This window comes from Misgurnus anguillicaudatus, chromosome 18 (genome assembly GCF_027580225.2).
Source record: "Misgurnus anguillicaudatus chromosome 18, ASM2758022v2, whole genome shotgun sequence".
Taxonomy (NCBI): Eukaryota; Metazoa; Chordata; class Actinopteri; order Cypriniformes; family Cobitidae; genus Misgurnus; species Misgurnus anguillicaudatus.
The window spans coordinates 23,022,858-23,048,759 of record NC_073354.2 but is presented as its reverse complement, the minus strand read 5'-3'; the positions used below and the strand labels follow the sequence as shown (position 1 = coordinate 23,048,759).

The following is a 25,902-nucleotide window of genomic DNA, read 5'->3' as shown; positions in this document are numbered from 1 at the left end:
GCTTAGAGCACCTTTAAAACATAGGTGTGTGTCAATTAAATATTTGTATGCTGGACTGTGTGAGTTTTCTGTAAGACAGATGCAAACAGATACAACTGATGCAATGCTAGGGAAAATGTGCAACTGTTTATCCCACTGTATTACTTTTGGAATTTGGCCATTTTTGTACCTATTTAAATGTGCAGAAGAAACATCATCATTTAAAAAAATGCAGCAATGATCAAATTGTAGAAATGCAGAAAAAGTGATATATGGGATTGTTTCATTAACTAAATGAAAAATCACACAGGAGCAGGCAGTAGAAAAATTACACTGTAAAAAATTCCGTAGAAATTTGCAGCTGGGTTGCCGGTAATTTACCATAGATTTAAATGTATGTTATTTACTGGCAACATTTTGTTCAAAGTTAAATGAACATTAAACATTAACAAGCCTTTGTCTTTACAGAATAAAACTAGAAAAACAGCATCAAGCAAAACATTCTGGGAAACAAAATCTAAAGCAAAAAACTGGAAAAGGTTGATGATGATTTCTGATTCCCAGAATGCTTTGCATGAGGCTGTTATTGTATAGTTTTATTCTGTAAAGATAAAGACTTGATAATATTTAAAATGTATTTAACTTTGAACAAATTCTTGTCAGTAAATAACATAAATTTAATCCACGGTAATTTACCAGCAACCCAGCTGCAATACAAAAATTGCTGTAATTATGCAGCTAAGACTGAAAATGTTTCATGTTCATTTAACATTGAACAAACTGTTGCTAGTAAATAACATAAATGTAAAATCTACAGTAAGTTACTTGCAGCTAGTTGCCAGTAATACCCAGTAATACTGTAATTTCTACAGAATTTTTTTTACAGTGTACCATTGTAATTTCTACGGATTTTTTTTACAGTGTAGGTCAATCATGTAAAACTTACATAAATTGTTAAGTAAGCCAGGAAAATGCTTTGGTTTGTGCACTGAAAAAAATAAACACAACATTTAACATTTAAGTTAACACAACATGTTATAATAATAATAATAATAAACTTTATTTTCTATAGCGCCTTTAAATGTACATTTAAAATTTTACACAATTATTTTTTGAGTTAACTAATTGAAATAACTCAAAATTTTTACAGTGTACAGAAACAGGCTTAAACCTTTCAGGTGATAAAATAAATGTTGCTATGATATAATAGCATCAACAGACTGCATAGATGCGATTACACATTATCTTCCCTATTTTGCATATTGTCATAATATTTAGCCTGATTTATTGAGATAAAATATGCATATAGGTGGGGGAAGTAAAAAAAGGGAATTAACATTAGTACTAAATACAATAAAAAATAAAGATAAAGAAGAGTAAACAGTACACTTTTCACACTGCTGTTTTTACAAATAAAAAATGATTCCACATATCAAAATGTTCTGCATGCACAGTGCCATATCACATTGTAAATGAAGTGCCATATTCATTGTTAGAGCCATCAACAGACCGCCGTGTGGAAATGTACATTTCAGAGGTGACACGTGAGGTCCGCCGTGCAGACATGTAGTTCTTCCCCAAGCACCAGATGTCTTGGAGGATCTTACGGAAATGGTTTCTGAAATTCACCCCGATAAAGGCATACAGCAGGGGGTTAAGACAAGAGTGCAGGTAGGCCAGGCTTTCTGTTATAATCATGGTCAACTCTACGGCCTCTTCATGACTGCATTCCTGAGGACTAAACATGGTAATGGTATAATATAACAGCGCTACATTGTAAGGCATATGGCAAGCCAAAAACACAAGGACCACAGTGAGAACTACACGCACTGCTTTGTGTCTTTGAAAGTTCTTGGCCTGAAGGAGGGTGACGATGACACTGGTATAACAGATACTCATGATCAGAAGGGGTAGGAAGAAACCAGCTCCCACTTGAAAACTGGGCACTGCCGTTTTTATTAAGCGCGCCGTTTCATTGGAATCGAATCTGAAAAAGCACACATATTGTGTCGGTGCATCAAAAGTTTCATTTTCGTATACATTAACGAATTCCGAAGGGGAAGGATGATAACGTTCATAAAATATGAAGGTGGGAAGGGACAGGATCAGGGCCAGTAACCAGACCACTACACAGACCAATCGGCTGTAAATCAATGTTCTAGAGCGCAGCCGGAAAGACCTGCGGGCCTGCACGATGGCAAGGTAGCGATCTCCGCTAATGCAAGCCAAGAGTAACATGCCACTGTAAAGGTTTATACTGTAAACACCACGCAGCAGCTTACAAGACCAGTTCCCCATGGCCCAGTTGCTCTGCTCACTGTAGATGATCAAAGGCAGAGCGACCACAAACAGGATGTCAGCGAGTGCCACATTCAGCAGGTATACATCTGTCATGGACTTGGTTCGCTTGTATAGGGCGTACGTCAAAATCACCAGGCTGTTGCCGACAAAACCAACAAAGCAAATGATGGGGTGAATGATTAGCTGAAGGTACTGCTCTACGTGCCGTTTCTTCTCCCCTGAACATGGTTCCGCAGAATTGTCATATAGTAATTGTAAATCTTCATCAGTGTAGTCAGAAAAATTAATATTCATTTTCTTAGCTTGAAACTGTAAGGTAAAAGAAAAGAGCTGGTGATATAACTGTACAGTAATTGAAAGCAGTAAAACACCTAAACTCAAATCTAAACCAAATGTATAAACGGTATTCAATCTAAAGAATTTCAAAGCATTAAAATGTTGTCATTTTGTGATACTGCAATCATTTTTCATTGTTTAATACTCTGCTAAATTTATTAACATTTAATTGCTGCAGGATTGTGTGTGAATACCAGGATAGATTGGGTTTCAGTGCAACAATTGCTTTGTACTTTGTAGACATTTATAGCTTTGCAAAAAGAGGAAATCTGCAAAAAAATTAGGTCACATTTTGTAAGTGCTACCAAATTCAAAGCAAACAACCTATTTATCGAAGCATTAGTCCTGAAGAGGATGTATGCCTATACAGAGCATTGCATATTAAATTACCTTGAAACAATTTGTACATTTCAATGCATTGGTTTTATAGGTGCAAGGAAAACATCTAAACAACAAAATCACCATAGATATTGAACTTAAAGGGATACTTTATACAAAAATGAAATTCTGTCATCAGGTTTAGAAAAACATGAGGGTGAATAAATGATGATAGAATTATCATTTTTGGGTGAAGTATCCCTTTAAAATTGCACTCCGAAATTAAAGCACCCTATGATAGGGGAACTAAAGAATTAAATACTTCAACAGGTTTTTATAGAATTACACTCTTAAAAATAAAGGCGTCAAAACTGGTATGTGGTTCAAAAACCTTCGACATCCACAAAGCCCTTCTGCAAAAGGAATATTTATATAACTACATAAATTTGTATATTTGAAGAGTTTCGTTGCAAAACGAGATAACCACCGTTTTTTTAATTGTTCAGAAATCTAGTTTTTTGGTTGTGCATTCCAATTAATTTCAATGCACCATAAAACAAAATAATAACATGATAACATAATAATAAACATGTTTTGACAAAAATGTTAAAAAATGGATTTATCTCATTTTGCAACGAAACTCTTCATTTATAGAACTATAAAAATTAAGAAAGAAATTGTTGTTCTATTGTGGAAAACCCTTTTCAGCATTTTTTATTTGTAAGTATATGAATAATAATGAAGTCTATTTACTGTCTTTCCTGGTCTTAATTTTTATATACATTTACATTTTTTATTTTTGTAAATTAACAGTCGCACTTATATATATATATATATATATATATATATATATATATATATATATATATATATATATATATATATATATATATATATATATATATATATATTTATATACACACACACATTTTTCCCTAAAGCTCTGCTGCGGTTTAAGATCAAATATTTTAACTTTACATTTTAACATTAATTTTACTGATGTAAATAAAACAACTGTCATGTAGTTTATAGTTGAAAAAAAGAAGCGACTTACCGGTTCTGAAACGTTTTATGAAATGCAAAGCTTTGGATAAAGTGGGCAGGGCGGTGGCGCACAATAAGAATAACATGTAACTGTTTAGAACAAGGAGGTGCTTCACTACCTCTAAAGATGTGGCTGGTAAAAAGCATAGTGTAGGTGTGTCTGAAACCATCAAAGTTTCATGAAAACTTATTAGGGTTTAATAAAAAGGATGATGCACCTCTAACAAAGACAGCCAACATGCAATCATTTTCAGTTCTGTTATATACAGTACAGGCCAAAAGTTTGGACACACTTGACTAAAATGTTAACTATGACCTTAAAAATTATACTCTTTAAAATTCATTCTAAATTTAAAATTTAAGAAGCTTCTTAAAAAATGACACACATACGGTTCAACAATTTCTAGGCAAAGGGTGAATGCACTTCCAATAATAAAATATAACAGAGTTTTGGTTTATTTTGAATGCTTTTAGTCATCAACATAATTTCCAACGTTGCATTTGTGTTATGCCACAGTTTGGATGAGTTTATTATTATTATGGTATATGGAATAATGTATAAATTAAGAACGAGTGAGTGTGTCCAAACTTTTAGTAATGATATATATATGAAGAGTTTCGTTGCAAAACGAGATAAATCAATTTTTTAACATTTTTGTCAAAACATGTTTATTATTATGTTGTCATGTTATTATTTTGTTTTATGGTGCTACTTAGCTGTATTTTTTAAGTTATGAAGGTTTAAATCAAAACAAACCAACTGCAGTTGAATTGAAATTAATTGGAATGCACAACCAAAAAACAAGATTTCTGAACAATTTAAAAAATGGTATATATATGAGACAGTGGTTCCCAATCTTTTCCCCTTCAAGGGCCCCTATTTGCCCACCCACAACAATATTTGAAGGCCCCCCACTCACTCAAAATTTTCCATATAAAATTAACTAGAGCTTGGCCAAACAAAAAAAAAAAACATGGCCAAAATGGCCAAAAAGAAACATCTTGATTTTAGCTTGTTTTAGCTTATTTTAATGCTTGTTTTGTCCCATTCGTAATCATTTTAAGTCATCTTGACGTCCCATTTGGAAATCTGCTGAGGCCACTCTGTGGTCCCCGGCACCCTGGTTGGGAAAACTGGCTAAGAGACATTATAGCACCTGACACATAATTTCTTTGTGATCACAATGACAATGGTTTGTCCTGCTATTGTTCCGTTTTCCAATAGTTACAATAAAAACAGGAAGGCTATTCAACAATCATATGGTACATCAATATTTATTATGTCAACACCAGTAAATTCATAAATACATAAGGTACAAAATACAGGACTGTCAGGGGTTAAAAGTCACGCAACATCTTCCATGTAGTCGGCACCCAAGCTTATCTGCGAGACACTTACATCCTGAGTGCTTTCATCAAGCTGAAAAAGAAAGAGGTGACAACTAATGAAATGACTATAAGAGTCAGTATGATTCATAACATTTCTCTCTGTGGTGAAAACCAAACTAAAAATCTAAGCTTAACTGATGATGCTATTTTACCTAGTCAGAATAATGACTTTTGTATTATACTACAAAGCAAACATTGATCCTGCAGGGCCACTGCCCTAGAAAGTAGGACTGCATAACAACTAATTGCAACTAATTGTTTGCAGAGTAAAAGTTTTTGTTTACATCATATATGTTTGTGTATTGTGTATAATAATTTTGTATTTATAAATACACAAACATGCATGTATAATAAAAAAAGTGTAATGTATATATAAAAGATATAAATATCCAAAAGTATATACACACATGTAAATATTTCTTAAGTATATACATGCATGTGTGTGTATTTATATATACATAATTATTATACACAGTACACACACACACACACACACACACACATATGTTGTAAACAAAAACTTTAATTCAATAAGTTGCGATTAGTTGGTATGCAGCCTTACTAAAAAATTTTGTTTGCATTATAATCCAACACTCCTGCACAAATTAATCATTTGTTTTCAGGATAACTTGTTAATAACAGGCAGGTGGTTTTGGTTGGAATTAAACTCTGTAAGATGTTGACCCTCCGGGACCGGAGCTGAATAGGCCTGTTATAATAGGAACATTCAGTTCTTCTTGTTGTGCAATTTGACCTTCTTTAAATACCCATCTATGACATCAATGTAACGTCCTATTTTTACTTCTGTCTTCTGACACAATACACAATCAATGAGGCCACCTTAAAGGATTAGTCCATTTCCAGATAATTTACTCACCACCATGTCATGTCTTTCTTTGTTCAGTCGAGAGGAAATTATGTTTTTTGAGGAAAACATTGCAGGATTTTTCTAATTTTAATGGACTTTAATAGAGCACAACATTTAATACTTACCTCAACACTTAACAGTTTTTTTCATCGGAGTTTCAAAGGACTATAAACGATCCCAAACGAGGCATTAGGGTCTTATCTAGTGAAACGATTGTCATTTTTGACAAAAAAAATAAAAAAATATGTACTTTTAAACCACAACTTCTTGGCTAGGTCCTGTCCTGTGTGACCTAACGTAAATGCGTAGTGACGTAGGGAGGTCACGTGTTACATATATAAAACGCACATTTGCGGACCATTGTAAACAATAAACTGACACAAAGACATTATTAGTATCATTCGACATACAACAACGTCGGAACGGTCCTCTTTCTTCACACTTGTAAACACTGGGGCGGAGTTTCGCGTTCGTCCTCTGTGACCTCTTGACGTCATGATGTATTGCGTGGGGTCACGCTGGCGCATCACAACCGGATCTAGACGAGAAGTTGTAGTTTAAAAGTGCATATTTTTTATTTTTCTTGTCAAAAATGACAATCGTTTCGCTAGATAAGACCCTTATGCCTCGTTTGGGATCGTTTATAGTCCTTTGAAACTCCGTTGAAAAAAACTGTTAAGTGTTGAGTTAAGTATTAAATGTTGGGCTCTATTAAAGTCCATCAAAATGAGAAAAATCCTGCAATGTTTTCCCCAAAAAACACAACTTCCTCTCGACCGAACAAAGAAAGACATCAACATTCCGGACGACATGGTGGTAAGCAAATTATCCAGATCTCTTTAAATGGAATATTCCTTTAACCCTTGCGGGTTGTTCCCATTCACTACCCTTTCAGGTTGTTAGTGTACAAAAAAGGCCACTGAATTAAACGGCTGTAAAAATGTATCAGATTAATTTTTTTTCAAAAAAATCTGTTAATCAACCTCAGTACTGATCAAACCTACCAAATGTTTACAACATTTCCATGATTTTAACTCTTTAATTGCCAAGTTCATAAGTGGTGTCACTGATTTGTGGGAAAAAATTATATATATAAAATGTAAATATAAAAAGTGATTGTGGACTTTAAACCTTTTTCACAGTCTTGGGTATGCCAAAGATTGGTAAAAACATTGGCTTTGATGCATTTTTAGTTTTTGTGCAGCATCAATTTTTATTCTTTTCCTCCCTCATTTACTGTTTTTGCCCCATTGAATTCCATTATAACAACATTTTTGATTGCAAAGCCATGACACCATATAATCATGCATTCTTGATTGTTGGCGATTTTTCATTTTGATAAAAGGTAAAAATTTGTCATTTTTACTGTTGATCGCCATGTGGCACCATTAACCCTTTAGTAGACCTGTGCCAAAAACAGCTTAATTTCTGGCTTGTACATGGAGTTGAGTTTTTTCACAGGCCTACTAAGGGGTTAATGGTGCCACATGGTGATCAACAGTAAAAATGACAAATTTTACCTCTTAGCAAAAGGAAAAACCAACCACAATCCAGAATGCATGATTATATAGTTTACATGGCTTTGCAATCAAAAACGTTGTTATAATGAAAGTCGATGGGGCAAAAAAAGCCACGAACAACTAATTAGGGAGAAAAAAAACTGATGCTGCACAAAAACTAAAAATGCATCAAAGCCAATGTTTTTACCACTTATGAACTTGGAAATTAAAGAGTTAAAATCATTGAAAAATTTCCAAGCATTTGGTAGTTCTGATCATTACTGAGGGTGATTAACAGATTTATGAATTTTTTTAATTGATACATTTTTACAGCCGTTTAATTTAGTGGCATTGTCTTAAAATATGTGTAAATATAAGATGTCACCAAAAATCATTCCATTGGTTGAAACACAGAGAAAGTTGTGGCCAAATTAAGACATAAAAAAACAAAAAAGGCCAAAAATGGCCTCAACAACCCATAAGGAATTGTCCCTCATCACACAGTTAAATGTGAAGTTAGTCCAAATTGACATTAATGATAATCACAACAATATTGCTTTATTATTATTATGTATACGTATTATTATATTATATCAGTATTATACATTTATAAAGCATTCATAAAAATAACTTATATAAAACAATGCCGTGTGAATTCAGGTAAATAAGATGTGTCACGATTTTTCTGAACTCTCTTCTTCATTTTCATTGATATATTTATACCTTATCACTAATGTCAGGCCCCTCTATTGAGACTTCCTCAATCTCCTCATCGATGCTGACTTCACTCTTCGAGTTTTCAGTGCGATGACTGTGAAATAAGAGAGATAAAAACACATTTAAGCACCTAATAAGGATTCAGGTTGAGTGAAATAACAGAGGCCCAATAAAACAGCACATTGTTTACCTGTTGAAGTCATCATCATAGTCAACGTCATCTGTGCACGCAGCATTTTGAAAAGGAGACATAAGAAATGCAGAAGGAATGAAAGCTTGTTTACATGGTTTAGGTCACTGGAAAAAAACCTGTTTGGTTTATTATGTAACGTGAGAGAGAAAAAATGTCATACCTGGCAAAGGAGACGCAGTATTTTCATTTAGTGCTTGAAAATCTTTGGCACCTTTATCTTTAGAAGTACCTTAAATAAGCATTTCAGAGCAAATACATTATTTAGCATTTAAATTGTTTTATCAATGCATTTATTTGATTATTTGTTTATTTTATGAAATTTTAAACTGAAATGAACAAAATACAGTATTGGGCAAAAGGTCACCATCAGCTTTGCCGTTTTACCGTTTTAATGGCATATTTATTTTACTCCTATTTTAAGATACAAAAGCAAAATGCAGGTAAAATTTATCCAAAATAAAAACAAAAATTTAATTTTTTAAAACAAAATGTATTCTTCAGCCATAAGTGAGTATTTAGTGTGACCTCACATGGCACAAAGAACATCTTAAACTCTTTTGAGGAAATTCAAGTCATTAGATTAGAAATAGGCTTTAATTTCATTTAGGTTTAAGAGAGCCTGCAGGTTCCTGCTATTGCTCAAGTGTAAGGAGAGGTCACATTAAATGCATCACACTTTAGCATATACATTTATTCATATATATTTTTAATATTGCATACACATTTCCTGTATTTTCTGGTTGTATTCCAATAGAGACAGAGACAAAAAACAACAAATCTAATGGTGGCTTAAGATTTTTGCACAGTACTGTAAATAAATAATTAATGAATAAATAACTTAGCAACAACAAAAATAAGTCAAGACATTCTATCCAAGCATTATTCATAACTGGATATTTCACATATACACTGTTAGATCAGCCACTAACAGTTAGCTGCATCCCTAAAGTGGAGATGTACCATTCTTGTCGGATGCAGGATCTATCCTGCTGCTTTCGCCAGAGATGGATCCTCCCGTGCTCCTTAAAAGTGCATCCGTGGAGAATGCTTTTCCTGAAATGCTGCCCGAGGCGCCTCTCCTGGGAAACACAAAATACGAGACTCTAAATGTGACTGAATGCACTTTTGTGAAGCAAGCTGCCAACCACAAAGCAAAAAGTTGAGGAAGGGGAAGTGACTGCGGGGTACAGACAGGAAACGGGCCCAGCTCACCTGGGTTCAAAGTCACAGTCTGAAAGCATGTCCTCTCCATCTCCCTCTTTATCACTGCCTATAGCAGACAGGCTGAGAGCAGACAGAGCAAAAGCATGTTCATACATACATACACACAAACACATAGAGAAGAACAATGTCTCACATGTAAAACATGGAAAGAAGGAAAGGAAGGAAAACATAAGATAAAAAGACATGATGACAAGTACTGCGCTAATCTTTCCCATTTTGACTAGTTGCTGGATTTTTTCTGAAAGTATCAGTTCATGGCAAGGGTCTTCAAACCAATTTTTACTTACTTAATGCCATGTAAGCATCATAAAATTCTTGGTATATACTTAATTGAACTTAATTCAGGATGAAGTATACTTAAAGGGATATTTCATCATAAAAATGAAAATAATGTCATCAATGACCCACCCCCACGTCGCTCCAAACTCGCAAGACCTCCGTTCATCTCCGGAACACAGCCCAAGATGTTCCACATTTAGCCCGAGAGCCTGTTGACACTTCATTGAAAATCCACGCACGGCACACTGTCCACGTCCAGAAAGGCAACAAAAACATCATCAAAGTAGGTCATGTGACATCAGTGGGTCAGTAAGAATGTGTTGAAGCATCGAAAACACACCCCGGTCCAAAAATTACGACTCTATTCAGCATTGTCCTCTCTTCCACGTCTGTTGTGAAGCGAGACTAAAGTCACGTGACTGCACCGACACGAATGACGCGCCATCTGGTGCGCCCCAGCTGTTTTTGTTTTGTTTTTTGTGCGCCTGGGCTTCATTTACAGTCTGATGCTGCGTTTACACCAGCCATGGTAGAGCAGTTAAGCGGAAGTGATTTCAATGTTAAGTCAATGTGAAGACGCGTTGACGCGCGTCTGGAGGTCTCGCGGCGCAAATGAGGCGTTTGCCGTGGTAGACGCAATTCCGCCTCTTTCGCGCGAATTGAGTGTCTGGTGCGGTACGCGGGAATGGTGCTTTTGTTCATTTCGGGTTTGACACGAATTTGCGGCTGACGCCTAGTTGAAAAATGTGGGAAAAATGGCGGAATTCTGCGCCGCGTTAACCAATCAGGAGCCTGCTCGGTGCTGTGGACGCCAGCCCCGCCCAGAGTCACTCATTCATCATGAATGATAGCTTGATATTGTCTAAAAGCAGTCACCCGGAGCTATACGACACAAGTTCATATTTCTATAGAGACAGGAATAAAAATAACCTTGCTTGGAAAAGTGTCAGTGAGAAGTTTGGGCAAGCTGGTAAGTTGTAATACACACTTCACTTTTGAGTCATGTGACGTTTATCGACCCGTGCTGTTTATTTCCACCCTATAGTAAGGTGACCAAATACAAACCGGTAACTCTCTCGATAAATGCACAATCAACATCAGTCATCTTGCAAACAGACAACCGCATAGCACTTGCCCCTCCCACAAGAAGCGGATTTTGCCTCTGACGCGCGTCAAATGCTTGCTTTTTTCGTGCGTCTACTTCGCTCTAGACGTGTGAAGGCATTCAAACTGTTCAAGCTGCAAACCAGGTGCGGTAGACGCGATTTTGATGCCTCAAATGCAGGTGGTGTAAACGCAGCATGAGGGAGACACACGCTGTAAGTTTGAAAAAAAAAACATTTCAAACATGTTGCAAACATTTCTGAGGATAACACGTCATCCGCGTCACTGCAGTCACGTGACTCCAGTCACGCGCATGCGCTTCACAAGAGAAGACAATGCCGAACAAAGTCACAATTTTTGTCATTTTTGGACCAAAATGCACTCTCGATGCCTCAACACATTCTAACTGATGGACTACTTTGACGATGTTTTCACTACCTTTCTGGACATGGACAGTATACTGTACGTTGATTTTCAATGAAGGGTCAACAAGCTCTCTAAATACAAAACATCCAAACTGTTCTCCGAAGACAAACGGAGGTCCCACGAGTCTGGAACGACATGAAGGTGCGTCACCAATGACACCATTCTAACCTTTGGGTGAACTATCCCTTTAATGTGTTTCTGTTTTGAGCATATTTATAAATCTAGTACCGGATTCAACTGGTGGACCCCCGTTGAAATCCCCCTGGATAATGGCATGAATACAGTAACAATGAGTCTACTAACGGTTGCAAAGAGCCAAACAGCCTGATCTGTCACCCATGGCTGCACTGCAGTGGGACTGAATGGCAGTGTGATCACTCCATGCACACTCACTCATTGAGGCTAGTGCCCCTCCTCATTTGGGAAAAGGATCGCCTTGGCAGGCTTCCTTCTCTCTGCCAGAGTTGACTTCTCACGAGGGGGAAAACACAGACAGACCAAAAACACAGTGGCAGAAAGAGACAGAAAGGGAAGAGTGGAAATAAAATAAAGGAAGGTGCAACATACGACAGAGCTCCATTCAGACAAGGCAAGATATTCCCGTAACGTGCGTCTATAGAAACATTCAAACCTGAATCATAATGAAATTTGCGTACTTTAAGTGTGCAATGGAAAAGAACGTACTTACTCTTTTTGACTATAGATTTTTTCAGAAAGCCTCTGTCCTGAATAAGGCTTATCTGCTGAACTGCTGTTCTCACGTGCAGTATTAAGAAACAATGAAAAGAGAAGATACAAATAGTAAAAATACTACATACTTCTGTTTATCTTATCTAAAATCTGTTATTTTGGACTTTTGTTGTATAGGGTTTATAAATGTCAGTTTATAAATGGCATTGAAGTACAGTTATGTACTATGAAAACACAAAGATATGAATCCAGATCACGTTTCCGAAATTACAATCAAATGTGCTGCTGGTGGTTTAGATTATTTTGTTATCAGTCTCAGTGGAACATGTGGGCACAGAAACCAGCTTTCATTTTGAATGCCTCATAAAAGTCGACAACCATTACCCATAACCGGTATTCGACAATTACGAATACATGCTTGTACAAGTAACACCAGTGCTTCTTTCTTACCAGCCATAGGTCTTCTGAGGTTTGGGAAGAGGATCATCAAAAAATGAGTCTTCTCCATCATCCTCAACCTCCAGTCCAAAATCCACTGTACTTCTCAGCGGGGTGGGAGCATTCAACCCATCACCAAGCCCCACATCAGACACCTGAACGGACCCTACGTTTTTTAGAGACCCAAGTGCTTCATCGTGTCTTCTGTCGCCAGCCTACAGGAAAGTTACGACAGCACCATTAGACACTGACTTCAAATGCATTACAATATCACAAGGTACAGATTTTATCTGATGTTAGCAGCATGAACACACGTTGCATTATTGCCGGTTACGTAATATAAATTGGATTTGAACCAGCAATCCTCAAACTCGTATCAAGTTGGGCTTTGAAGCTGAATGTGTCAAAATAAGTGTGAAGACAGTCATCAAAGAATATAGTGAGTTCACTATCGGCCCGAGTGGTTTTAAAAACACGACATTCTCAAGTAAAACTGCCTTTGATTGGAGACTTCCTGTGAATGGATGATGAAAAGATAAATAGCATAAGTTACAAGAACAGTGGGTTGTTAAAAAGCCATTTCTAAAACTTGCCTTTGGTAATTTCTTAAAGATCGCATATACTGATAAAATGTTGTCATTCAACCCACTCGTGAATCAAGCGTGGGAACTGCCTTACTTCGGCCAATTGAAAAGGTTTTACTTGAGATGAAATGTTTCATTGTTAGTGTACAACTATCCAAAAAAAGTGATTAAAAGATAACACAAGCTAAATCAATCGAGTAATCAGCCACAGGTTACAGATTGTTAGTTGAAAGTAATTGTATTAGGTGGTTAGTAGAAGCCTGATCAGTGGATTTGCCACTAAAAGCTTAGATTTGAATTGCGTATTAGCTTATTTGTACTACATCAAGAAGACAGGCCCAATTCAACCATGGGCTAGTAGCACCATTACTCACATAAGCACCAGTTTGAAATATCCAAATAACTATTTAAAACAAAGTAGCCATTTTGTTCTTAAAAAGAAAGTCAGATTTGTTATTTCAAGCTGAGAAATAAAACAAAAAGTCAAATTTTACATTGAAAAGATGAAAGTAGGACATTTTGGCATCGACCCTGTATTAACAGCCAAATGTGGTCATATACCATCTGTGTATATGATGCATGAGACCGAAGGAAGCCACATGGTTGAGCTGATCGTAAGAGCTCCTGTATCAGAGTTGACGCACATGTGCTTTACCTTTGGGTCAGAGTTCAGTTCCTGCGCTGAACCGTGTTTAAATCCTTTATACCTGGGTATCTGAGTACCAGAACACAACCATCAGCTTCTCTCATTATACAATTCTGACATGCTACCCTTACTAACATCACTACATGTGGATGAAGTCAGAAAATAAAATGATGCATTGCTGCAGGAATATTAACATGAATAGAAACAATAAGAGGTTTATACTGTATGATCCATGAGAGATTTTACCGAAATATGGGCAATTTTCATTAAATTAAATAAAATCATAATATCAATTTAAAATTATTTAAATTGATATTTATGAATTAAATGTTTTTTTTTATAAAAGGCAACTTTTTTTGTGCTACAACTCCATTATGTGGTGACACATGTCTGTACTCTGGTAAAACCCCTTTTGCCTTTGTGACTCAAACTTCAAAAGGCAGTATGTGCTCAATATTATACATCACCAACTATCAAAGATGGTCTGAGATATCCAGACAAAGAACAAAAATGCACATCGCTACACATATTACTAAATTGTATGGAAATTGTGTGTGTGATATACGTAAAACAAAATTTGGAAAATATTTGAAACACACTTGGCAAAGTTATTGTCTAATCCAGCCAATAACGCCATCCAAATATGGATTATTTATAACTGTTTTGTATATATTGGGTGCAAGCCAAAATACTGGAAGTGACAACAACGTAACTAGCGATTACAATCTAGTGCGCATCTGAGAGAAAGTGTGTGAAAGAAAGATAAGTATACTAATAGCAACTATCTTTCCTCTGCATTTGATACCATTGATCATAACATTTCCTGTCTAGATTACAACACTGTGTGGGATTACAGGGACACGTGCTCATTTGTACTTGACAAATAGACGATTCTGTGTCCGATTGTATCTTCCTGTTTATCGCACCTGTCATGTGGTGTGCCTTAGGGGTCCATTCTTGTACCTGTTCTTTTTTATTGTATATACTAGGCTCTATCTGTAGTAAGCATTTGGTTTCATTTCACTGTTATGTAGACGATACACAGATCTACCTGCCATTAAAATGCAATGACCATACTGCTTTAAAGTCTCTTTTTGCTGTAAAACTGAAGTTATTATGTTTGTTTCCACATTCTAAAATTGTCTGGGTTATTTTTGATCCATAATGGATAAATATTGGAATGATGCTGGGTTAAAAATGTTATGTAACCTTGGGGTATAAACAACCCAGAACTGGGTCAATTTTAACCCAGCGGTGTGTTCTGTCCAATATTTACCCATTATGGGTAAAAAAAAACCTAGAATGAGAACATGGATCCATCATGCCTTGTCACCACTGTGCAGGCTGCTGCTGCTGGTGGTGGTGTCACGGTTTGGGGGATGTTTTCTTGGCACACTTTAGGCCCCTTTGTGCCAATTGGGCATCGTTTAAATGCCATGGACTACCTGAGCATTGTTTCTGATCATGTCCATGACCACCATGTACCCATCCTGGCTACTTCCAGCAGGATAATGCACCATGTCACAAAGCTTGAATCATTTCAAATTGGTTTCTTTAACATGACAATGAGTTTACTGTACTAAAATGGCCCCCACACTGTAACCTTGGGGTATAAACAACCCAGCATTGGGTCAATTTTAACCCAGCGGGGTGTTCTGTCCAATATTTACCCATTATGGGTAAAAAAACTTATCATTTTTAGAATGCAGGAATAATTGAAACAATGGCAACTTTGATCTCAACTGTCTCTCTGACTTTATCATATTATGGGCGGTTTCCCGGACAGGGATTAGACTAGTCCTAGACTTAAACACTTTTAAGAGCTCTCCAAACTGAAAACAACTTGCACTTGCATATCTTAAAATACATCAGTGCCCTTTGTTTAACCTCAAAATGCACAAAGGTAATTTTTTATAATGGCATGTTTGTTAATACTATTTATATTTCCGAATTAAACTAAGTCCTAGTTCTGTATTAAGCTAATCCTGGTCCGGGAAACCGCCCCTATGTGTTAAAAATTTGGCCGTGCTACTCGATAACAAACTTAGTTTGAGACAGGTCAATGCTGTGGTAAGCTCTAGCTTTTCTCAGCTATGCCTCTTTACTAAGATTAAACCATTTCTTTCAGAGAAAACACTGGAGGTTGCATACATGCTTTTATTACATCTCACTTAAATTACTGCAATTCCCTTTGCTGTGACATTTTAACAAAATTTGTTGTACGTCTTCAGTAGGGTGGTCCTTATTTTTCAACTTTTAAGTGTTCATGCTCTCACCCCACCAATATGTTTGAATAAATAAATAAAAAATTTGGCAACTTTTTTTATATTTAAATTCATATTTAGAGGTTGCTCAAGACCTTTCAGGTTCAGAATGCTGCCGCTAAATTCCTTAAAGGAGAGCTCAGATTTGATCTGGTCACCCCCATTTTATGATCATTGCATTGGCTTCCTGTAAACTACCATATCAACTTCAGCTTTATGTTTAGAAATCCTTAAATATCCAAGCACCTCTCTGTCTGTGAGCTAGTCCATCCACATTAGAATGGCTCCATCATTAACTGTTTTTAAAACCTCTTTAAAGTCATACTTTTTATCTTTGTACAGCACTTTGGTCAGTGCTCTATAAACAAACAAACTTGAACTTGAAAAAGTAGGTAAGACAGGAAGTGAGCTTACCTTGCTGCCGAAAGACGACATGATTCTATCCTCAATATTTTTACTTGAGGGGTAAAGTGCATCACTGCTTTCATTTGTTACCTATGTGAGATATAATTGCATTTATTTACCACACACACACAAAACAAAAAAAAGTATTATAAGAAATATCTGTTTGTTTAAGGTAACTAACCACGCTTCTGCACTGTGTGAAAAAGGATTTGTACATTCCTAGGAAGTCCTGAAAGTCTATAGCTGAGGTTATAGAGAACAGAAATTAGAGAAAGGCAGGAATAAAAGCATGGAATGAAAAGGCATGTAAATCATTTCAGTTTATTTGAAAAACAAACGCCAGATTTTCAGACATACACTCACCTAAAGGATTATTAGGAACACCTATTCAATTTCTCATTAGTGCAATAATCTAATCAACCAATCACATGGCAGTTGCTTCAATGCATTTAGGGGTGTGGTCCTGGTCAAGACAATCTCCTGAACTCCAAACTGAATGTCAGAATGGGAAAGAAAGGTGATTTAAGCAATTTTGAGCGTGGCATGGTTGTTGGTGCCAGACGGGCCGGTTTACAATCTGCTCAGTTACTGGGATTTTCATGCACAACAATTTCTAGGGTTTAAAAAGAATGGAGTGAAAAGGGAAAAACATCCAGTATGCGACAGTACTGTGGGCGAAAATGCCTTGTTGATGCTAGAGGTCAGAGGAGAATGGTCCGACTGATTTAAGCTGATAGAAGATCCACTTTGACTGAAATAACCTCTCGTTACAACCGAGGTATGCAGCAAAGCATTTGTGAAGACACAACACGCACATCCTTGAGGCGAATGGGCTACAACAGTAGAAGACCCCACCGGGTACCACTCATCTCCACTACAAATAGGAAAAAGAGGCTACAATTTCCACAAGCTCACCAAAATTGGACAGTTGAAGACTGAAAAAATTTGGTCTGATGAGTCACGATTTCTGTTGAGACATTCAGATGGTAGAGTCAGAATTTGGTGTAAACAGAATGAGAACATGGATCCATCATGCCTTGTTACCACTGTGCAGGCTGCTGGTGGTGGTGTAATGGTTTGGGGGATGTTTTCTTGGCACACTTTAGGCCCCTTAGTGCCAATTGGGAATCGTTTAAATGCCACGGCCTACCTGAGCATTGTTTCTGACCATGTCCATGACCACCATGTACCCATCCTCTGATGGCTACTTCCAGCAGGATAATGCACCATGTCACAAAGCGCGAATCATTTCAAATTGGTTTCTTTAACATGACAATGAGTTTACTGTACTAAAATGGCCCAGTCATGGCCAGTCACCAGATCTCAACCCAATAGAGCATCTTTGGGATGTGGTGGAACGGGAGCTTCGTGCCCTGGATGTGCATCCCACAAATCTCCATCAACTCCAAAATGCTATCCTATCAATATGGGCCAACATTTCTAAAGAATGCTTTCAGCACCTTGTTGAATCAATGCCACTAGCATTAAGGCAGTTCTGAAGGTGAAAAGCGTATTAGTATGGTGTTCCTAAGAATCCTTTAGGTGAGTGTATGTCACAAATTTGCAAAAAGTGAATTAAGGAAGAACATGGATACTCACTAGTGCTTGTCTCCTTGCTTTTGTCTCCAAGTTCCTCATTGACAAAACTTTCCAGCACGTTTCTTATTGATTTGAATATAAGAAATAAAAAAGGAATTTATTTGGTGATATTTGCAGGTTGACATCATAATAGCATCAAAAAGTTATCACTTTAATTATTCTTTTATAACCATTTAAAAACTATTTTTGTAACAATTTTATAAAAACAATTTCCAGCTTTTGTTCTGGTTTGTGTACAGAAATGCACTATGTTCCTTGAGTCATGAGAAAGGCCATGACCACAATAAGCCGCAGGCATAGATTGTGGGAGGATGTCAACACTTTCAGTCATTACATAAAGAAGTGTTTCAGTACCAGTAAGGGCATATATTTCCTAGAGTTCGTGGCATTCTGTGTCCACAGTGTTTAACTATACCTGCTGAACTGAGGGAACAGATCTGAGAAAATTGCTGTGATTGCATCTCTGTTTATTGTACCGCTTCGGTTCTGTAAAATCAAAAACAAAATTGTAAATTTATACTCACACAATACTTTCGTTATAATTATTGCAAATAAAAAAAGTACCTTGTCATAAGAGTCAAATTTTTTACGAGCATCAGTGATTTGACGGGACGACAATTCCTAAACAAACATGATTTTATGATATCAGTTTCTACTACATACATAATAAAATCATACTAATTTCATTATACTTTTAAGTTGAGCACTCAAAAGAAGGCAGGATATCAATAAGTACAACCACAACACTTGTCTGACATAACACCCATACATTGCTAGTGGAGTAATTAAGCAAACACACGCATGGTGGCCACAAAGGAAGAAAAAAATGTCTAGAACTAGGACAAGCTTGTTTTGCACAAGTATCTTAACAGGAAACCTTTTCTTTTGCAACACCACTTGATGATGTTCATTTACATCACTCTTCCCTCGTGTGACCTGAATAAATCAACTGGGGTTTGTGATGTGTGGGTAAACCAGAGATAAGAATCAACCCAGAACATGCACTCTTAACCACAAGTGAAATAAATGGGTTAGCATTATTACTAGTCTGTGACTGGATCTGCTCCTGAGAGCAAGCAAACCCCACCTGTGATTACTGTACGTGTGGGTGCGAAAAACAGGTTACACGCAGATCTAAAGAGATATAATATGCCTGCAAGCCAGCGGAGGTAAAGTACCTTGGGAAAAGTTCTCTCGGTCGCTCTGTCTCCCTGAAAATAGAGAAGTAGATTGTATGAGAAGTATGGCTTAGAAATGTCTCATTTGGCAGAAATGCAGAGCATCGAATGTCACCTCTGCGAAAATGGAGGTTTTGTCCTTTTGCCGGACCCTCTTGACCAGCTCCTGCAGGATGGGGGTGTTTCGATTCACCTCTGACTCAGATATGCCGAGCTCCTTAGACAGACTTTCTCGAGTGTCTAGCCCATTCAGCTGAACACATGTAGTGAACGTTTACTTAGGATTTAAGTTAAGACGAAAGAGATGCAAACAAAGTAGAAGGTTCAAACACATGATTTTTTTTTGGCCGTTAATCTTAATAAAATACACACAGTGTTGATTTCTGGTTGAAACACAGCAAGAGTGAAGTCTAAATTAAAGACTTGCAGGAAGTCAGTGATGAGACCTGCTACTAGACGACCTAGTAAAATGATAAATAATTACATCATTTATCATGCATAATTTAACAAAGAAAAAAAACGTAGTGGTGGGCAACGATTAATGGCGATTAATCCCATAGAAAATAAGAGTTTTTAAATAATATATATATGTGTGTGTGATATTTAAACACAATACATTTCACAAATACAAATATAATGTAATTTATATGGAACATATACAAATATATATAAATATATAAATAAATACATATACATATGTTCATGTTTCTTAAATACATACCGTATTTTCCAGACTATAAGTCACACTTTTTTCATAGTTTGGTGGGTCCTGGAACTTATAGTCAGGTGCGACTTATACGTCAAAATTATTTCATATAACCCAAGAGAAAATTCAATGGATTAAGTGATGGGGAATGACTTCGGGACCTTGACTGTGTAAATAACCATTTATGTTACTTTAACATGTACATACATCTATTCAGCCTAGGGCTGTTAAAAAAAATAGCCTACGATTCTCATGGGTGTTTCATCAGTAAAGCCGTGACATAAACGTGACGTATAGTCCAGTGTGACTTATAGTCCAGTGCGAATAATATTTTTTTTCCTTTTTAAAATGCATTTTTGACTGATGTGACTTTTACTCCGAAGCAACTTATAGTCCGGAAAATGTGGTACATGAATGTGTGTGTGTATTTATATATACATAATAATTACCCACAGCAAACATTTTGAAAAATTCACTTTTATTTTGTATGCGATTAATCGTGATTAGGGATGCATAATGATTAATCGTGATTAATCTATAGCAGAATAAATGTTTTTGTTTATATCATATGTGTGAACTGTGTGTATGATAATTATGTATATTTAAATATGCACACATGCATGTATAGATTTAAGAAAAAATATGTATTTAAATATTAAGTATTTATGTTCACATATAATATTAATACATAATTTACAGATGTATTTACACAGGTAAACATTTCTTAAATATATACATGCATGTGTGCTCATTTACCTATACAAAGTTATTATACACAGTTCACACACACACACACACACACACACACACACACACACACACACACACACACACAGACACACACACACACACACACACACACACATATGATGCAAACAAAAACTTTTATTCTGCTATAGATTAATCGTGATTAATTGTTATGCATCTCTAATTGCGATTAAAAGTTGCCCACCACTACTCTCAAGTGCAAGCAAAACATTATTGCAAGAAATACCACAATGATAAATCAGGCAGCATAAAAAATGAGACATTGCGGTGTCTTACCATCCTTCGTATTAAGCGACTTTTTCAGGTTTTCATTCACAAGAGGAGTTTTATTCTATTAAAAACATAACAGCTTTAATGATAAAAAGAAGTACAAGAACTCACACACACATAATTTTAACACATATTTTTCATATGTAAAATATTAAAGCATTTATAACAACCTCAACTTTGTCCTGCTCCTCCAATGCAAGAAAAACAGCTGCACGTAACTCTGCCTGTAAACAAGAGAAATCCACTGTCATTCATAATCTCACCCACTCATTCATAGATACAGTATATTAGTGCATCCCCAGTATTTACTATGGTAAAATGTAGTAATAAAATTCCTAGATAAAGTGTCTTTGAATTACCATAGTAAGACTTAAGTCTTAAAGAATACTAGTTAGTTAAAACTACAGAACACTACAATGTAAATTAAAATGTGACATTTACTGTTATACAGTTTACTACAGTTTTCACGTAGGAATATATCACTGGTTTTGACATTCTAGATAACTAAGTTATATATTGTCACCAACACATTTGAGATAAAGAAAATCAAGACTTTACAAACTGGCTAGTTAAATAAACAAAGCCTAACTGGCTAGTTGCCAATATCCGCATAACCTTAATACAACTGTTTTAACAATTACACTGATCAAGTCTAAGAGGAACTATTGTGGGAAAAGTTAAAGGTTTAGTCTTGTTAAAGAGGAATAACAAATATTATAAAACGACTCTTTCGAGAATGTGTCACACCAGTGGCTGTGTATTTGTTGCCCATAACAACTTTAGCATCATTATGCTATGCTAACAAACAGAGCACGCTAAGAAGACAAAAAATGCCCCATTTGAGAGCGGACAGTTTTCACACTAAGTAGACTTAAGTCATGCTAGGACACTATAAGGGAAAATACCTTAATTTTATTCAAAACACCGCTGTTCTCCAAGTTTTGGATCAGTAGATCTCTGAGTTCCGTGTCTTCCTCTGTAGCAGACATCTTCAGTGTGTGTGTCATGTGACCACACAGGCGCGCAAACTAACGCCACCTGACGTTCGCCAGACAAATTACAACGACATTTTGCGTTTCTTTGTTTTGGGCCAGTCAAGTTTACTTAAGCGATTGCTTCGTATTGTGTTGTATTGTCTTATTCGTTGTTCGTTTCGTGTCAACATAAGGCTGAAGTGCTGGCTGAAGATGACAGGTAAGTTCAATCGGTTCCAATACAGTGCATACTTGCTATCTTGCTGATACTAAAAAGTTATTCTTGTATGTGTGTGAGTGTGTTTTACTTTGGAAAAGATTTGTCCTAAAAAATAAAGAGCAATGAGACAAAAGTCTTTCCTTTGGAGATAACCCTACATAAAAAGTATTTATTACTGTAAAAAAATGTAAAATTCCTAGATAGTTTAGTGTTTTTTTTAACCTTAAAGGGCCACAAGTTATAATTTATTATACATGATGAGTTTTATAAAGCATTATGAACTTAATGATGCCAGCACAAGTTAAAGACAGGTACAGCTGAGAAAGCCAAGAAATTTCAGCATTTTAAAAAGTGTGGGCGTGCAGATCGGTGCTTCAAGAATGTGGACGAGCAGAACTGTCTGTGTTTCAGTGGATGAGGTGAAAAAGACCTGACTTCAGAACCCAACGTCTGATTGACGTCAGAACCCAACGTCTGATTTATGTCAGAACCCAACGTCGGTCTGACGTCAGAACCCAACGTCTGCTGACGTCAGAACCCAACTTCTGATTGACGTCAGAACCCAATGTCTGATTGACGTCAGAACCCAACGTCTGATTTATGTCAGAACCCAACGTCGGTCTGACGTCAGAACCCAACGTCTGATTGACGTCAGAACCCAACTTTTAATTTATGTCAGAAGCCAACGTCTGATTGACGTCAGAAGCAAACGTCTGATTGACGTCAGAGGCCAATGTCTCATTGACGTCAGAACCCAACATCAGTCTGACATCAGAATCCAACGTCTGATTGACGAGAGAACCCAACATCTGCCTGATGTCAGAACCCAACGTCTGCATCACGTCAGAACCCAACGTCTGTATGACGTCAGAACCCAAACTTCTGATTGACGTCAGAACCCAACATCTGATTGATGTCAGAACCCAACTTCTGATTGACGTCAGAAGCCAACATCTGATTTATGTCAGAACCCAACTTCTGATTGACGTCAGAAGCCAACGTCTGATTTATGTCAGAACCCAACATCAGTCTGACATCAGAACCCGACGTCTGATTGACGAGAGAACCCAACGTCTGCCTGATGTCAGAACCCAACGTCGCATCACGTCAGAACCCAACGTCTGTATGACGTCAGAACCCAACGTCTGATTGACGTCAGAACCCAACATCTGATTGATGTCAGAACCCAACTTCTGATTGACAGCAGAAGCCAACGTCTGATTGATGTCAGAACCCAACTTCTGATTGACGTCAGAAGCCAACGTCTGATTTATGTCAGAACCCAACATCTGATTTATGTCAGAACCCAGCGTCATTCTGACGTCAGAACCCAATGTCTGATTGACATCAGAACCCAACGTCTGATTGACGTCAGAACCCAACGTCTGATTGACGTCAGAACCCAACTTTTAATTGATGTCAGAAGCCAACGTCTGATTTATGTCAGAACCCAACGTCAGTCTGACGTCAGAAGCCAATGTCTCATTGACGTCAGAACCCAACATCAGTCTGACATCAGAACCCAACGTCTGATTGACGAGAGAACCCAACATCAGTCTGACATCAGAACCCAACGTCTGATTGACGAGAGAACCCAACGTCTGCCTGATGTCAGAACCCAACGTCTGCATCACGTCAGAACCCAACGTCTGTATGACGTCAGAACCCAACGTCTGATTGACGTCAGAACCCAACATCTGATTGATGTCAGAACCCAACTTCTGATTGACATCAGAAGCAAACGTCTGATTTATTTCAGAACCCAACGTCTGATTTATGTCAGAACCCAGCGTCAGTCTGACATCAGAACCCAACGTCTGCCTGACATCAGAACCCAACGTCTGATTGATGTCAGAGCCCAACGTCTGCCTGACGTCAGAACCCAACGTCTGCATGACGTCAGAACCCAACGTCTGCATGATGTCAGAACCCAACGTCTGCCTGACGTCAGAACCCAACGTCTGTTTGACGTCAGAACCCAACGTCAGTCTGACGTCAGAACCCAATGTCTGATTGACATCAGAACCAAACGTCAGTCTGACGTCAAAACCCAATGTCTGATTGACATCAGAACTCAACATCAGTCTGACGTCAAATCCCAATGTTTGATTGACGTCAGTCCCCAATGCCAGAACCTGTCAGTTTGACGTCAAAACCCAACGTCTGATTGATGTCAGAATACACTGTACAATTGACATTAGAACCCAATGGTCAGGCTGATGTCAAGCTCTAACATAAGGCTAATTTATTTATAAAAAATAACTGCTTAAAGAACCAAGAACCTCAAGTACTGAAACTAAAACGCACTGACATACTCAAAATACCTAAATACTAAAGTATACTACAGTAGGCTACTTTTTCATGTGGGAAAAAATACATTATCAAGTGCACAACAAAAACTAGAATACAACTGATGTAGGCCTATACATTCACAGCTAGCGGCTGCTATCTACTGTGAGGGAATTAACATGTAACATTAAAATACTGAAGTCGAAGTATAAATGAAAGTATACTGTATATATAAAAGTACACTTCTATACACAATCTATAACATTCCAAGCTAGTTAAACTAAAGTCAAAGAAATGAAAGTTCACCATGCTGCCCTAAAAACTTGAAGATATGAAGTAGTTGAGACCATGTGTAACGTTAAGTCTAACTTTTTGGAAACTTACAAACATGAGTTTTATATCTACAACTTACAAGAAGTAGTACATAATATAACTTCATGAGGCTATCATGTTTTACAGTGTTCTCTACTATTCTCAAGTATTAATATTAGTATTATGTAGTATTAAACTATTACTATTATGGTAATAATAATAATATGGTAAACTAGTACTATTACGGTCTGTTGGTACGGTTAAAAACACTATAGAATCTAGGAATTTGCACTTTAAAAATGTCTTTAGAAATTACAGTATTACTGGCAACTAGCTGCCAGTTACTTACTGGAGATTTTACATTTATGTTATTTACTGACAAAAGGTAAATGACCATAAAACATTTTCAATCTTTATCTTTTACAGTAAGTTACTGGCAACCAGCTGCATAATTACAGCAAATTTTTACAGTGAAATACTAAGATATTTATACTACATAATCTCCTCCTACAATAACTCTCTTACAAGTGTTTTGTGCATGTGGGAATTTCCACACCTTACAATGCCCCAGTGTCTGAATTACCACTTGTTTTTTTAGACTGCATACTGGTGAAGAAACATAGGGAATAGTGAATGAAAGTCTATAAGGGGCGATTATGACAAAGCCTGGGATGTCCCTAAACAACGATATGACAGATGTCAAAACGTGAGAATATTTGAAGTTGTCTGAGTCATGGTTTCTTTGTGTCTACATGGGATGCAAGTAAGTTGTTATGAGTCGATTGCTTGTATTTTACTAAATTTTATTCAACTGTGATATTTCATTCTCTAAGAAATAATTTAATGTAGTTATTCAATGTGCTCACGTAGAATAAAAGAGAC

At 36.7% G+C, this 25,902-nt stretch overlaps 2 protein-coding genes across 9 annotated transcripts; both read right to left on the bottom strand.

The window, feature by feature from the left end:
* Positions 1–680: 680 nt before the first annotated feature.
* ccr6a (chemokine (C-C motif) receptor 6a) lies at positions 681–4,799 on the bottom strand. Its single transcript, XM_073856107.1, has 2 exons — positions 3,989–4,799; positions 681–2,589 (listed from the first exon to the last, which is right to left on the bottom strand). The coding sequence occupies exon 2, from the start codon at positions 2,572–2,574 to the stop codon at positions 1,441–1,443; it is 1,134 nt and encodes a 377-aa protein (XP_073712208.1). The 5' UTR covers positions 2,575–2,589; positions 3,989–4,799; the 3' UTR covers positions 681–1,440.
* Positions 4,800–5,237: 438 nt separating this feature from the next.
* On the bottom strand, positions 5,238–22,289 carry cep43 (centrosomal protein 43). 8 transcript variants are annotated; one of them, XM_055186244.2, is made up of 21 exons: positions 22,131–22,289; positions 21,396–21,449; positions 21,232–21,286; positions 19,854–19,942; positions 19,597–19,734; positions 19,482–19,514; positions 18,868–18,924; positions 18,719–18,789; positions 18,304–18,365; positions 16,886–16,947; positions 16,714–16,794; positions 14,045–14,104; positions 12,818–13,020; positions 12,366–12,428; positions 12,071–12,148; positions 9,857–9,928; positions 9,605–9,723; positions 8,805–8,873; positions 8,642–8,672; positions 8,458–8,545; positions 5,238–5,398 (listed from the first exon to the last, which is right to left on the bottom strand). In XM_055186244.2, exons 1-21 carry the CDS (start codon positions 22,230–22,232, stop codon positions 5,324–5,326), a joined length of 1,662 nt encoding a protein of 553 aa, XP_055042219.2. In that variant the 5' UTR covers positions 22,233–22,289; the 3' UTR covers positions 5,238–5,323. The 8 variants fall into 8 exon arrangements, with proteins under 8 accessions (XP_055042219.2, XP_055042221.2, XP_073712206.1 ...); XM_055186246.2 differs by having other exon boundaries at positions 12,071–12,145; XM_073856105.1 differs by lacking the exon at positions 8,805–8,873.
* Positions 22,290–25,902: the final 3,613 nt, after the last annotated feature.

What these genes read in the sequence shown, in the direction of transcription:
- cep43 (XM_055186244.2), bottom strand. Translation starts at nt 22,232, where the DNA reads ATGACACACACACTGAAGATGTCTGCTACAGAGGAAGACACGGAACTC. An exon ending in TTCAACCAGAAATCAACACT is followed by an intron (nt 19,735 to 19,853) that starts GTGTGTATTTTA and finishes ACATGTGTTCAG; the next exon opens with CTGAATGGGCTAGACACTCG. An exon ending in AACTGAACTCTGACCCAAAG is followed by an intron (nt 13,021 to 14,044) that starts GTAAAGCACATG and finishes ACTTTCCTGTAG; the next exon opens with GCTGGCGACAGAAGACACGA.
- ccr6a (XM_073856107.1), bottom strand. Translation starts at nt 2,574, where the DNA reads ATGAATATTAATTTTTCTGACTACACTGATGAAGATTTACAATTACTA.